Genomic DNA, 15,463 nt, shown 5'->3' with positions numbered 1-15,463 from the left:
CTGTTAATTTTAGTTTTTTATCTTAATATACCTAACTATAACACTGGACATTATTTTTCCTGTAAATTCATACTTGATAGAGTTTCCTTTGTATGACATTTTATAGATACAAGAAGTCAGGGTGAGAAATGTATCCATTTACTTAATAGTAAGAATATAAAAGTTTAAACATTGCTTTCGCTTTGGTGAGATAGGTACCGATGCGGTTTTCAGTTTTGTTCCTTTCAGCTATTACTAGTTTGACACAGTAGCCAAAGTCCTTTTCCTTTTTTCTGTAATTCCCATATTTTACAAGTTTAGAAAAAGAAATTAGAAACCCAGAATTGTGGGTGAGTTTTGCAGGAAGGAAATAAACTAATTTTTTTTTTTTTAGACTGTGAACTTTGATTTAACAAAGAACTACTTAGACTTGACTGTGACCTACACAACATTAATGATACTGCTGTCCCGGATTGAAGAAAGGAAGGCCATCATTGGACTGTACAATTATGCACATGAAATGACCCACGGAGCAAGGTAGGCAGACAGCACACAGAATGCTTCTGACCTCCTCAGAGCCTCACACTCATTTGAATTTGATGTGTGTGTTTTAAGTGACCGAGAATACCCACGCCTTGGTCAGATGATTGTGGACTATGAACACCCTTTAAAGAAGATGATGGAAGAATTCGTACCCCACAGCAAGGTGAGAGCTGTTTTGTTGTTGTTTGTCGTTTGTTTGTTTGTTTTTCTGAGTTTTTGGAAATGGGGTTTCTTTGTGTAGCCTTGGCTGTTCTGGAACTAGCTCTGTAAACCAGGTTGGTAACCCACAGAGATCCATCTGCGCTTGCCTCCTGAGTAACGGGATTAAAGTCCTGCACCACCACTGCCCATCACGAGCTGTCTTTTAGATGTGCAGCAGTACACGTAAGGGATTGTTTACCCACGGGGAGTTAAAGAGATAGCTTAGTTATAACACTTATAATGCATTATGCAAAACTGTTTATTTTTCTAGTGAGTTAGCTGGTTCAGAGTCACAATTGTGTAAAGAATATATTGATTATAGTTATTAAGTTGAGTGTAGCATTTAGAGGTAGTAGAGAGTGTAGTGCAGTATTCTCAGGCCTACCAATATACTCAGAAATATTGTATAATTCACTTAAACAACTTAATTGTCTCTCATTTTCCTTTTGGCTAAACAGTCTTTTTTTTTAAAAGATTTATTTACTTATTTTATGTATATGAGTACACTGTCACTGTCTTCAGACACCAGAAGAGGGTATCAGATCCCATTACAGATGGTTGTGAACCACCATGTGGTTGCTGGGAATTGAACTCAGGACCTCTGGAAGAGCAGGCAGTGCTCTTAACTGCTGAGTCATCTCTCCAGCCCAGCTAAACATAGTCTTACAGGAGCAGTTATTCCATGTGTTGTTATAAAAATTGAAGCAATCACTTCATCAAAAGAATTTAGATATATAATATTGCATTAAGAATTTAGATACAAGCCAGGCAATGGTGGTGCATGACTTTGATCCCAGCACGTGGGAGGCAGAGGCAGGTGGATCCCTGAGTTCAAGGCCAGCCTGGTCTATAGAGTTTCAGGACAGCCAGGGCTGCACAGAGGAAAAGGAATTCACATATGAGGCTAGCGAGAGAGAGCTCAGCAGGTGAGAGCACCAGCTACTCTTTCAGAGGACCAAGGTTTGATTCTCAGCAACCACATGGTAGCTCACAGCCACCTGTGACTCCAGGTATAAGAGAAGCAGTGACCTTTTCTGGCCTTTTCAGGTACTGCACACATGTGATTCACAGATACACATTGCAAAACTCCCATAAATGCAATACATTTCAAAAACACTTTAAAAAGAGTCTATATACATAGTATTTTATCCTAAGACTTTAGAGTCATAATGTTGAATCAGTTTTAGATGTATTGTGTCTTACTCTGTTGATGAAAAAAAGATGACAGGAATTCTTTGGAAATGATATGAAATGCCCTTTTTTTAAAGATACATTGAAAGATATTGCTTAATAAATTTGACGGGAAGAAATCATGGTGTAACTGTGGTGCAGCAGGACCTGTCAGATCTGAGTGCTTCCAAAAAGCTCAGGCATCTCACCCATCATCATCATCACAGTAGTCAGAAGTGACGACCAAGTGAGCCCCTTCCTTGGCAAAAGTAGTACCAAAAGCAGCACGAAGGCTTGGAGTATTTGAGCCTTGGTTGCTGTTCTCTTTGTTAACTGAACCTTTGAGCGATACAATGTTTATATGATGCTATAAAGTTTTCTTGATGTTCAGTTATTATCAAGAATTTTCCCAATGTTTTCTCGAATGAACAATTGAAGATACTTTTCCAATTTAATTTCTTTGCATAGCTATATTAAGTAGTAAACTATTTCTAATCTGAAAACAGTGAACTTAGCATTTCCCTTTTGAGCGCTGATGTGACAGCACATGTGGGAAATCCACTAACCTCATGCTCAGGTTGCTGTGAGAACACAGGTCCCCAAAACGGTTACACAAAGCTGTCAAAGTTGTCCGGAGGAGAAGGAGGGGGGAGGGAGAAAGTCTGCTTGCTAGGTAGAGTCAAGGCAGGTCAGGCCAGTTGGCAGACTTCCTACCCTTCTGAGGCATGGAAGGATAAGAGGAGGTGCACTTGAGGCTGAGGATTCTGTTGACCTTGGTGGAAGGAACAGGGATTTGTGTGTGTGAGAGAATAAATGTCTTGTGTAAATTTCAGCAAGTTTGTTTCTGCTGGCTTTGCTTCCCACGGCACTGCAGTATAAAAAGGCTGTGAGAAATGCACTCAGGCTGGCGTGGTGATGACCTGCAGCCTCCCATATCTCTCTCTTGCATCTTTTTTCTGTCTCTCCTGTAGTCATCCTCACTCCCCCTCAGAGGACTATTACACTGGTCCAGAGGTCGAGCAAGGCTCCTTTCGAGCTCTGTGTGGAAGATGTATGTGACATATAAATGTATTTTGTGTTTGAAAGTGGGTACGCACAAATTCCAGAATTTAAAACTACATCACTCTGATTTCAACATTATATTAAAGGGATAATCAGCCTAAATCCACAAGTTTATGTAAAATTTAAAATATCTTAGAGTTATTTATTTGAAAGAGTTTGAAACAAGCTAATGGATGTCATCACTTCTGAAGTAAGAACATTACGGTGTCAGTTTCATCCACACGCACCCTCAGCGTGTTGGTACTTAGCTGATTTACTTTCCTCTTACTACTGCACAGCCTGCAGACAGCTCAACGGGCTGGAGAGTGTCTTTTCCAGGAGCCACAGTTGATCTACACCTCCTCCAGTCAGCTATGCTGCACTCTGCTGTGTCTAGGCTGCTGGAATAGTTGCAGAACCTTCCTCGCAGCTTGTCTTTGTCTGAGAAGGAGTCTTGGTTTTTATTCTTCACTCTTGTAGGGCGTGGCCTAATGAATCTGGTTTGTTTTGCGGACTCCTTGAAGCTGTTTTGAGTTTTTTACCTTCTTGTTTAAGGAGCTTCACTGAAGGATGTAATATTCTATTCTCAGAGGAAATTTTACAACTTCTGACTTGGGTTTCCAGCACTTAACTTACATAGTGGCTCTCAACTCTGTAACCGCAGTTCCATGGGATCTGGTTTTGTGACCTCAGCAAGCATCAGGCATGCAAATGGTGTATACATATACACAGATAGGCAAAACACACTTATAAAATAAATATTTATTTTAAAAGTAAGTGTACAGTATATGATGTTAAAGGCATTCTTTGGAGAAATGAAATACTATAAGATATCTTAACACTTATCCATAGGGCTTAGAGATTCAGTTCATTAAAGTGCCTAAAATGCATGAAGCTATGAGTCCAGGCCCCAGCTTTCTGGTGAATTGAGCATAACTTTACATACAAACCTGCTGTCCTAGTCTTCAGGAACTGGAGTCAGGAAGAGCAGAAGTTCAAGTCAGCCCCAGCTACATTTTGAACTTGAGGCAACCTGAGTCCATGTGAGACACTGCATACAGCGTGGAACTACCAAGAAACGCTGTCCGCCTCTTGAGGCGGAAGAATGGCACTAGCCTCTCAGGTTGTTCTCTGACTTCTGCAGACATGTTGGTACTCACACCGATGAAGTCCTGCACAGACAAAGCTGTCAGAAAAAGAAAGGAAGGAAGACAGGCAGACAGGCAGACTAAGGCATGTATGTGATCGCAGAGTCCTCTTAGCAAGAATCATTAGAAGTTTTAAAAGTATGAGAGTTCAGCGCTCTTTCAGAAATAAATAAATGAAGATTCCTGAAGTTGCTACACATGTTAACCTTTCAGGCAGTAGCATGTCAGGTTGGAGAGATGGCTCAGTGTTTAGCAACACTGCCTGCTCTTCCAGAGGACCGAGGTTCAATCCCTGGCCTCTGTGCATAGGGCAGCTAGAACCTTAACTCCAGGCCCAGGTGAGCTTGCAGGTCGTGTAGATCTTCTGAACTCTGTGAGCATCAGGCACACACACATGTGCAATCAGAACACCCGTACAGCAAATAGTTTTGTTTTTACGGAAGTAACATGATTTCCTGAGTGTAGCCCTTGCACAGGAATATTGACTGTAGATTTTATAGAATTTAAAAGTAAGGGAACAAATTTACAGGAGATCTGTGACCCATTCATTATAGGGAGCGTGGCTAGAGTCAGTTAAACATGCACAGATCTTGAGGCAAAAGTCTCAGCAAAAGAGGAGCACGCTATTCTTTAACTTATTTTCTGTTTTATCAGTCTCTTTCAGATGCGCTAATTTCTCTTCAGATGGTGTATCCTAGACGGAATCTTTCAGCAGATCAGTGGAGGAATGCCCAGTTGTTGAGTCTCATCAGTGCACCCAGTACAATGCTTAATCCTGCACAGTCTGACACCGTATGGCTCCATTTTACCTTTTAGATAGATATTCACCTATTTAAACTGTGCCAGTCCAGTTTTCTGCTAGCTAACATTAGCCTGTCAGGTTTATTATAAAATGTGAATAAAAATCATGCAGGGTTTAAAATTTTTTCTTAACTCTCAAATTGGAGGTTAATACAAGCTACCATTTCATTTTGGGCTGGTGGGGTGGCTCAGTAGATAGACCCCAGGTGTGATGAAAAGAAAGAGCCAGCACACTGTGACGTGTGTGCCTGCAGAAGTAAATGTAATGTAAAGATTGTAGAAGAAATGGTTTCTGTCATGTTACAGAAACTTGAAGATACAGACAAGTGTAAAAAACAAGCAGAAACACGTCAGCTCTTACTTACCAGTCAGAGAAAATCATTATTAGACTCTGTTACAGCTCTGTTCAAGTGTCTTGGCATATGGACGTAGATATTACGATGACAAGAAATGCACACAGGCCATGGGAGGGAGACAGCATCCAGGCACAGGGATTGGTTTTCACATGATTGAAATAAATTATTTGAAAAAACATAAACTCCTTTTAATGAGCTTGAGAAATTTGGAAATTTGCCATTTGCAGAAGACAGTTTGGCAGTGGTGGCATTCAAAGACTGTTGAGGGTGTGCGAACGTGAAAGGGTACAGCTCATTGCCCTGCCAGCTACAGTTACTAAGTTTCTACCCAGTGAATCACATTTCCTGGGTTAGGAGCTTCAAAGAGGCAGAGTGACTAAGGAGGAAACTATTTAAAGAATTTGTGTTAAGCATAGATGTGTCTTCTCTTTTTAAGATGCCTTGTGAATATCTCTCTTTGGATGCAATGGAGAAATGGATTATCTGTAAGTAAAACGGCTTAGTTACAGGACTACCCATTGTGTTTAAGCTGCAATGAGGAAGTGCCTGATTTTGCCTTACCTCTGCCCTTCACCCTGTAGTGAACACCTATATGCTTTACCTCAGTCATTCCTCACATACCGACTCCATCAGACAATAGACAGTCATATGCTGAGGACTCTAAAGTTAGGTTGTACAACTCATTAGTGATAAGAGCTAAGGCCAAACCTCAGGAGCCATGTTGTCTCCAGTAGTACTTTCAAAACTGAATGTCTGCTTTTAGTCATGTTTTTAATGTCACGTGTACTTAGTTAAGTTTTAATTTACAGGTGTAGATGTCTTACTGTTTGGCAGTTTGATAGATGTATGAGGGATGAAATTACTAGTGTGTGCTTTAGGCAGCTCACAAACTGGAGCAATACATGACGTAATAAAGAATGAGAGTTGGCCCCCTAGCTTTCCCTATATAAACCCCTGACTTTTAAGTTTCGGGGTCGACACCTCTGTCTCCTGCGCAGGATACGTGTCGACCCGGAGATCCCCGTAATGAACCTCGCCTTTGCTTATTACATCCAAAAAAAAAAAAAAAAAAAGACTGAGAGTTGGCGTAGTATATACTGTAGTCAGGTTCCTTCTGCCCACTTTTCACCAGCAGAGGGAAGAGTTTTGAATAGTTGGTGCTTATTTTCCTGTTCTAGTACTTTGTAAACTTTTTATTTATAGTGCAAGAGTTTCTCTCAAGCTTCCTAATACTGCAACCCTTTACTATCATTCCTTATGTTGGGGTGACTCCCAACTGTAAGATTATTTGGTTGCTACTTCATAGCTGTAATTTTGCTCCTGTTGTGAATGGTAGTATAAATTTCTAATATGCAGGCTATCTGGTATGCTACCCTGTGAAAGGGTTGTCAACCCCCATGAGGACCACTGTTACAGTGTTTCTCCAACTATGGTGAAGAACTATTTTTTTAATGCCTGTGATATGATACTTTGGTGAAATAATGAATGGAAAATTTTTACCAGAAAAAAAAGTATTAGACATAAAAGCCCACCGTTTTGTTATATATGGCTTCATCTAAAAATTAGATATTCTTAAATTTGTACTTAAAAATGCCTATAAATTTTGAATACTCAAAACTTATCTACATTATTTCATTTTAGACTGGAACTCCAATAATACTAACAAATATGAAAGGAATTTACTAGCACATTCTCCCTGGACTTAGGCATTTTAGCTAATTTTGTTACTTCTCAGATGTGTGGTAGTAATATTTTTTTCTAGAAAAATAGTTTACATCCCTATGCTTTTGAAGTATTGAGTTTTGCTTGGTTATATAATGGTTCTTAGTTTTTACTTTATGTTCATATCTAAGATTGAAGAATTGGGTTGAATAATAAGTAGGGTTAGCTGTATGGATAACTGTCATAGTTAGGATTTCTGTTGTTGTGATAAAACACCCCAACTAAAAGCGAGTTGAGGGAAATGGTTTGTTTCAGCTCTCATGTCCTGATTGAAGAGGGAAGTCTTGACAGGAACTGAAGCAGAGATGGAGGGGTGCCCATTGGCTTGTTCAACTGTTTTCTTAGGGCTGGCCCCACCCACAGTGGGCTGGACACGCCCACTTCAATCACTAACTAAGAAGATAATCGACAGGAGAACTTACAGCTCCTTCTTACGGAGACATTTTCTCACTTGAGGTTCCGACCTGTACACTAGCTGTGTGAAAAATGACACAGGACTCGCCAGTTTTCCTAGTGTCCTTTTTAAGTGGGAATGGCTATTGTTAAGCAGGAGCCTCTCAACAGAGGTTGGAGCTGTGAGCATGTGCAGCAAGCACTGCTGAGTAAATGTCGAGTGAATGAAGTGAGGCTTCCTGTCTTGACGTGGAAGGCTAGAGAAGGCATTTACAAGCAGGTACAGCATTAGAGTTTCCACACTAGATAACCAAAGATATTTAAAATTCATATAAAGAGAACAGCTAAATACGATGCAAAAATATTGGACTTCAATACTTGGATGCTTCCTTTACAGTTTCCTGTCCCAGCCTTGGCTAACCTGGGACTCATGCAGACTAGGCTGGACTTGAGCTCACTGTCTGCCTGCCTTTGTTACTCTAGTAATACTGGGCTTTCACTCCTGTGCTGTGGAAGAATAGTCCTCTCCTGTCTACCATGTAGATTAGTCATGTGAGGTGATATGTGTACAGAGATTAGTAAGGGAGAAGGAAGCAGCTGAGACAAGCAATTATTACCTCAGCATTTCTTCTGGTGACCACAGAAGTTGGCTGCTTTTATTTTTCAGTTACTTTAACAGCATTAATGATTACTGTATTATGTCTTAATTTTTGATCTTTTGCTTAAACTAATGTTTTTAATGCTTCATTTTTAAAATATTAATTTATAATCCCACCTCCCCAAAAAGATATTTTTGCTCCTTTAGTGTGACTTCAAATAACTTACTTTGCAGAATATAGAAAATCATAATTAAAATTTAAAATATTATTTGCACACACACACACGTACCTGTATGTATGTATGTATGTATGTATGTATGTATGTATGTATGACATTATGAATCATAACCAATGAACCTCCATTTAATGACGGCAGTTGTTCCCCATTTGTAGAAAGTTACACTGTAACCAGAGGAACTTGTTTGTGCAGTGCTTGTAACTTGTACTTGTTTTTCTTTGTTTGAAGTTGGCTTTATTCTGTGCCATGGGATGCTAAATACCGAGGCTACAGCACTGAACCTTTGGAAGCTAGCTCTTCAGAGTAGCTCCTGCCTCTCTCTCTTTCGGGATGAAGTTTTCCACATTCACAAAGCTGCAGAAGATTTATTTGTAAACATTCGGGGGTATGGCGTTTTCAGTTTTTTTCATTTTGGGGGGAAGAAGTGGTTAATGAAATGTCTTTAATAACATAGGTTTTGGGGCTAGAGAGTTGGTCACATCATACACGAAGGTGTGGCCTAGACGGTCTTACTTTGGTCCTAGTAAGTTGCTTTTAACAGTATCTTGAAAATGATAGAAATAGTATTCTTACAGGTAACTTAAAAATCTTTACAGCTTCTTACCTTTTTGAAATTTGTGTTATAGAGAAATAAGTCTTCTCTTTTTAATTCATACTTAATTTTATAAATAAATATTACTAAATGCAAAATATAGAGTGCACTGCCTAGTGTGGTGGGTTTTGCCTTTAATCCCACTCGGGGACAGAGGCAAGCATGTCTCTGACTTTGAGGCTAGCTTGATCTACAAAGTAGATTCCAAGTCAGGCAGGACTACACAGAGAAACCTTGTCTCTCTCCCTCCTCCCCAAAGAGAACAGAGTGGATTTATAAAAGTATTTGAAGCAATCAAAAATGTCATTAAGTCATGCCTAACAATTGGAGAAGCCTGGTCACAGCACTTAGGGATCACGTTCTTGATAGCAGATTACACCCAAAAGACTCAGTCACTTGCTCTCTGCAAGCAAATATGTCTCCGATTTGTGACGGTTCTGTTGTTGCCATCTTTAATGACCTTTCTCTTGAGCCCCTGTATGAAAGGCCACATTGAGTTCCCATGTAAGAGCAATCATGGGGTCTTTTGCAATGAAGAGTGGATAACATACCCTGGGATTTCATCAGTTTAGCTGCGTTTGCTGGATGTAATAACTTCCAAAGGAAAGTGAACGTTGTATGTATTTCCTGTCCAATTTAGTATTTCATGAAGTTGAGACAAAGATGTTAATTTGTTGCTAAAAAATAATGATGTGGTTGGGCAGTGGTGGTGCACCCATTTAGTCCCAGCACTCAGGAGGTAGAAGGGGGTGAATCTCTGAGTTCAAGGCCAGCCTGGCCTACAGAGGAAGTTCCAGGACAGCCAGGGGACACAGTGAATCCCTGTCTAAAAAAAAACAAAAGAAGAGAAATGAAAACTGTGTGTAGCACTAACAGTTTGAGCCAGTATATATCCCAGTGGTCACTGAATTACCTTGAGATGCAAACTGAACACAGGTTCTCTGGCATCACTATTGTTTTGGAAAAAATAAAGTAGCTTGTTCTTTTTACCCTGGACACTTTATTGTTTACATTTCCAAACAGAAAAATTAAGTCTTAGGGATATGGCTCCGTGACCTTGTCTGTGAATGCTTTTGAGGGATCATCATCTAGATCAGGGTGTAGGACGCCTCTGTCTTCACAATTCAGCCTTGAGTGCCTTAGCCACCACTGCCATTCTCACTGCTTTGTTACTCCTAAGCAACCACGGTTCTCACTTCTGTCATCATATTCGTCATAAGAAAAACAGGGCCAAGCTGCCTTTCTGCTTGAACTTTGTTGGAATTACAAATGATAAAGTTTGTATTATGCCTTAATATGTTAGTCACTACTTTATAGAGTCACTCAAATACTTTACTATAATCTTTAACCACTGTATTAGTTAGGCTTTTCATTGTTGTGAAGAGATACTATGACCAAGACAGCTTTTATAAAGCAAAATGTTTCCTTGGGGCTGGCTTACAGTGTCTGCGGTTCAGTCCATTGTCATGGTGGGAAGCATGGCAGTGTGCAAGCAGACAATAGTCCTGGAGGAGCTGAGAGTTCTACATCTTGATCTAAAGGCAGCCAGAAGGAGACTGTCTTCAGCAGACAGCCAGGAAGAGGGTCTCTGGAATTCCATACTGAGGACAGGAAGCCTTAAAGCCCACCTACATAGTGACCCACTTCTTTCAACAAGGCCACACCCACTCCAATAAGGCCGCACTTCCTATAGTGCCACTCGCTGTAGCCAAGCATTAAAACACTTGAATCTCTGGGGGCCAAACTTATTCAACCACCATAACCAGTTAATGTGTTTGTATTTAGTGAACTTATGTGTGATAAGTCTAGTGACACCACAAAATGAGTTATCTTTACCCTGTTAGGTATTTTTAACAGTTGTATTTATTTTTATTTTATGTGAATTAGTGTTTTGCATGCATGTGTGTCTGCACTATGTACATGCTTGTGCCTAAGGAAGCCAGAAGAGGGTACTGGACTGTCTGGAACTAGAGTCACAGATGGTTGTTTAGTTGTAAGCTGCCCTGTGGATGCTGGAAACCAAGCCCAATTCTCTGCAAGAATGGCAGTTACTCTGAATTGCTGAGACATTGCCTGGTCCTAAGTTGCCCCCCCCCCCCCACCCTGCTTAGTTCCTTCCTTTCTTTTTCTCTTTTGGGTTATCAGTCACATTAAAAAAGAAGTCAAGTCACAGTCAAGTTATGACTGAAAGTGTATTAATTGCAAGGGCCCATATTACACGTTTTTAGACAGTTTCTCAAAGAAAAAAAATGAATCTTAAATATAGAAATTGGGATTCATTTTGATGTAAATCAGCTAGGTTGTCAGGGATGTGTTTCTTTTCCCTGTTATGAATGTTCAGTATTATCATCAATATCCATGACATTTATTATTTATTGATATGTTTATTTTAGTGGTACATCTGAACTAGTTAGTTAATATTGGAGTTCTGTTTCTTGTAGTTTTTATTAGAAGGTGCTTATGTATCTGTATGTATGTACATATATATATATGCACACACAGATAGATACAGATATGTATGTAGAGATGTGTTTGTACAACTATATACATACATACAGTATGTAAGAATAAACCACAGTTCTCTCTCTTTAAAAACAGTTAAAGCAATCTCAGTGTTTTCCTGCCTTAGCTCTCTGTACCACAGAACCCTTCGTTTGCAGCTGTGCTATTGAATTTTCATGTGTATCCTTTTAGAATTTATCTGTGCTCATGAGTGACCTTGCTAGTGTCAGAAGCACTCTATTTTTAATACTTTAAATGCTTGAAAATGACTTAATTGTATCAGAAGGAAATTTTCATATCTAAGGCTTAAGAAAATAATAAAATTCAATTAAAGTTTGCATCATGAAGTTTCATTTTATTTTTGGATTTGCTGTAACTAATAATATTTTTCTAGGAAGATTTGAGTTGAGTATCTGAAGTACTAGAAAATACATTTTAGATAGACCGCCTATCATTTCGTTTGTCACCATTGTTATTGTTGAAATGAGGATTTCTAAATGACTTTTAGTATCTCACTCAGTGCCTTTGTCTTTCTTTTCAAATTAAGATTGACAAGCTCTTTTTCTCTTGCACACAGCTATAATAAACGGATTAACGACATAAGAGAATGTAAGGAGGCGGCTGTATCCCACGCGTGAGTAGCTCCATTTGTGAAGAACTTCCTAAAACGTTACTTTGTTGTGTGGGGACAGGTCAGTGATGTGGAAAAGTGTCTAACCTCTGTAGCTAGTAGTTTGTAAGTAGTGTAGGTCTTCGAGGCTTTCAGTGGTCTTAGTCCGTTGAAAGGACTTTTAGTTTATGTGTGTGTAGTTAGAGTAGGCATGGATGTGTGTGCCTCTGCTTACACCACAGTGCTTATGTTGTGCTCAGAGGAAATCTTGAGGAAGCTGGTTCTCTCCGTCCACCGTGTGGGTTCTGGGGATCAAGCTCAGATGGTCTGCATTGAAGGCAGGCTCTGTTATTAGCTTAGCTGTCTCTGGGGGTCCTGGCTGTTAGCTCCTCCTGCCTTTGTGTTCCCCAAAGCAGCGCTTTGCAAGGTGCGCTGACTGTTGGACAACCTCATGAACATTGGTACATAGTTACAGCGAGGCAGACAATGGGGGAACACAGTGTTCTTTCTAAAGTATGTTAGCTCCACATCTTTCTCCAATTTTATATTCTTAAATCAGTGAATATATAAAAAATTAGTGTTTTAAGACCTGTAACCAACTTACCAGTTTTCTCATGAAATAATTCAATATATCTTCATTTGTTACATGGATGATTATTCTTCCATGATCTTAGATAAGAGGAAGTGGTGATACTGCCTAAGCCGTCAGTGTCTTCAAGGCAGAGAAAAGACAAGCGCTATTCCATAGATGAGGACAGCAAATCACAAACTGTAAATGCTCATTCTCTGTCTGCTCATTCGCTGCACCTGCATTGTCTACCTGAGTGACGCACAGGTGACATGCTGCTATCTTTCCTTACAGTGGCTCAATGCACAGAGAGAGACGCAAGTTTTTACGGTCTGCACTGAAAGAACTGGCAACTGTCCTCTCGGATCAGCCTGGCCTGCTTGGTCCCAAGGTGACTGATTGATAATTGTACCCTACCCACCCTGTAAAAAGCATGTTTTTCTGTATGAAATTTGACTAAAGTGTGAGGCAGGAGTGGATTTGCTGGCTTAAGGCTCAGCACCACACTTCTGTCTTTGCCTTATTTCTGACCTCTGTGCTCATCTTTATGCGCATACTGCTGTGTGCTCTGTCCTGTGCTGACCGGCTCTTTTAGATCATTGTTATTCCTTGTCCAGGACTTTCACTTAGAGCAAGACTATGAGCAAATGTGGTTTTCAGTTGTTGAGTAGCAGTTCTGTTCATTTGTTTTTCCATAGGCACTTTTTGTTTTCATGGCATTATCTTTTGCCCGTGATGAAATTATCTGGCTACTCCGTCATGCAGACAACATGCCAAAGAAGAGTGCAGATGACTTTATAGATAAGTAAGTCTATCACATTAGAGAACATCTATTTCCTGCTTATTTTGATTGATGGGTCATGAGTCTGAGGACTTATATTACAGCAAAGATGTTTTTAAAAACTCTTTTGGGTCCTTTGTATTTGTAATAGAATACATGTTGGAGATATAACATTGATGTAAACTAGAATGCGGAAGTTCTAAGACTCAATATTTCTACTATAGTAGTGATCAGAAAGTTATTCTTTGGCCCTGCCCAATATTTCCTATGCATTTGGTCTCCAAAACTATTCTACACAAAACACTAAATAAAAATCATTAATGGTTTGTTGCATCAATGTATCATTTGAAATATCTTTATTTAGTTCCTAGTTTCTTATTCAGAGTTAGATACTTGAAACTAGAAAAGAAGCACAAACTGAAAATCTTATTTATTAATATTCTTTGGCCAATTTTTAAAAAATATATGTATATGAAAAGTGAAAATCGTACTTTCATATAAATATTCCACATTTTTCTTCCTATTATTTTGTTGATATAAAAGAATTTTTAAAGGAAGTAATTGACATTAAAAATTAATGGCCTTTCTTGGGGTTGGGGATTTAGCTCAGTGGTAGAGCACTTGCCTAGCGAGCGCAAGGCCCTGGGTTCGGTCCCCAGCTCCGAAAAAAAGAAAAAAAGAAAAAAAAAAGAAGAAAGAAAAAAAAATTAATGGCCTTTCTTAGGGGAAAAGTTCTAGAAATAATGCCAAAAACATTTAGTATTTTCTGTGACAATAGTGTATGTAGCTGTCTTTGACTACTTTATGGGCTCCTTGTTCTTCTACTCTTCTCTACATTTTCCCCACCTTTTCAACCCCTTAACACTAGGTAGGAGAGAGAAAAGGATAGAAGCAAAAGGGGGCCACATCGTTACAGTACTTCCTGCTGATTGGGGTGCTGAGTTGCTTGACACAAATTTGATATTTTCTGTCAGGATATCTAATTTCTTCTTTTCTTCCCCCCCCCTCTTCCCCCCTCTTCTTCCTCCTCTTTCCCCCCCTCCTCCCCCTCTTCCTCTTCCTTCTTTTCCTTCTTCTTCTTTCTCTTCTTTACGAGGGTTTCCTCCATTTTTTTATCATGTCTTTTTTATTGGATTTTTAAAAAAAATTTATTTACATTTCAGATGTTATTCCCTTTCCTGGTTTCCTGTTTATAAACCTGCTATCCCATCCCACCTTCCCCTTCTATGAGGGTGTTCCCCCATCCATCTACCCATGCCTTCCCACCTCCCCGACATGACATTCCCCTACACTGGTGGGGGGGGTGCGTCAAGCCTTCACAGGACCAAGGGCTTCTCCTCCCATTGGTGCCCAATAAGGCCGTCCTCTGCTACATATGCAGCTGGAGCTATGGTCTGTCCATGTGTACTCTCTGGATGGTGGTTTAGTCCCTGGGAGCTGTGGTTGTTTGGTATTGTTCTTATGGGGTTGCAAACCCCTCAACTCCTTCAGTCCTTCCCCTAACTCCTCCAATGGGGACCCTGTTCTCAATTCAATGGTTTACTGCTAACATCTGCCTCTGTATTTGTCATGCTCTGGCAGAGCCTCTCAGGAGACAGCTATATCAGGCTCCTGTCAGCACGAACTTCTTGGCATCAGCAGTATGGTCTGGGTTTGATGGTTGTATGTATATGAGCTGGATCCCCAGATGGGGAGTCTATAGATGGCCTTTCCTTCAGTCCCTATTCCAAACTTTGTCTCCATAGCTCCTCCTATAAATGTTTTCTTTCTCTGTTTTTTTAAAGAAACCAAAATTCTCACTGCAACAGTGAACTTACTGTCTGACATGTTTGTTTGGACTTTTCACAAAGGCACATTGCTGAGCTGATCTTTTACATGGAGGAGCTCAGAGCACATGTCAGGAAGTACGGGCCTGTCATGCAGAGGTACTACGTGCAGTACCTCTCCGGCTTCGATGCTGTTGTCCTTAACGAGCTTGTGCAGGTGAGAGGTCTCCGGTCGTTAGTCCTCGCTTACTGCCTGTCATAACTGACTTATAAACTGCAATCATGTACCAATGATGCAAATAGAAGTAAGCCGTGGGGGGTTGGGGATTTAGCTCAGTGGTAGAGCACTTGCCTAGCAAGCACAAGGCCCTGGGTTCGGTCCTCAGCTCTGGAAAAAAAAAAAAAAAAAAGAAGTAAGCCGTGGTCACATCTGTCAAGAGATCCCTGTACAGT

General features: G+C 40.1%; 1 protein-coding gene across 6 annotated transcripts in view; it reads left to right on the top strand.

Moving 5' to 3' along the window:
- Nckap1 (NCK-associated protein 1) overlaps positions 1–15,463 on the top strand; it is a 74,416-nt gene that overhangs the window by 24,253 nt on the left and 34,700 nt on the right. For all 6 annotated transcript variants that reach the window (XM_039105741.2, XM_039105743.2, XM_039105742.2 and 3 more), the window contains 9 exons: positions 374–516; positions 595–685; positions 4,737–4,874; positions 5,676–5,724; positions 8,420–8,576; positions 11,863–11,919; positions 12,758–12,854; positions 13,162–13,268; positions 15,095–15,227. In XM_039105741.2, coding sequence (XP_038961669.1) covers positions 374–516; positions 595–685; positions 4,737–4,874; positions 5,676–5,724; positions 8,420–8,576; positions 11,863–11,919; positions 12,758–12,854; positions 13,162–13,268; positions 15,095–15,227 — 972 coding nt within the window. The remainder of the gene's footprint in view (positions 1–373; positions 517–594; positions 686–4,736; positions 4,875–5,675; positions 5,725–8,419; positions 8,577–11,862; positions 11,920–12,757; positions 12,855–13,161; positions 13,269–15,094; positions 15,228–15,463) is intronic.

This window comes from Rattus norvegicus, chromosome 3 (assembly GCF_036323735.1).
Source record: "Rattus norvegicus strain BN/NHsdMcwi chromosome 3, GRCr8, whole genome shotgun sequence".
Classification (NCBI taxonomy): domain Eukaryota; kingdom Metazoa; phylum Chordata; class Mammalia; order Rodentia; family Muridae; genus Rattus; species Rattus norvegicus.
This window is presented reverse-complemented; position numbering and strand designations above follow the sequence as displayed.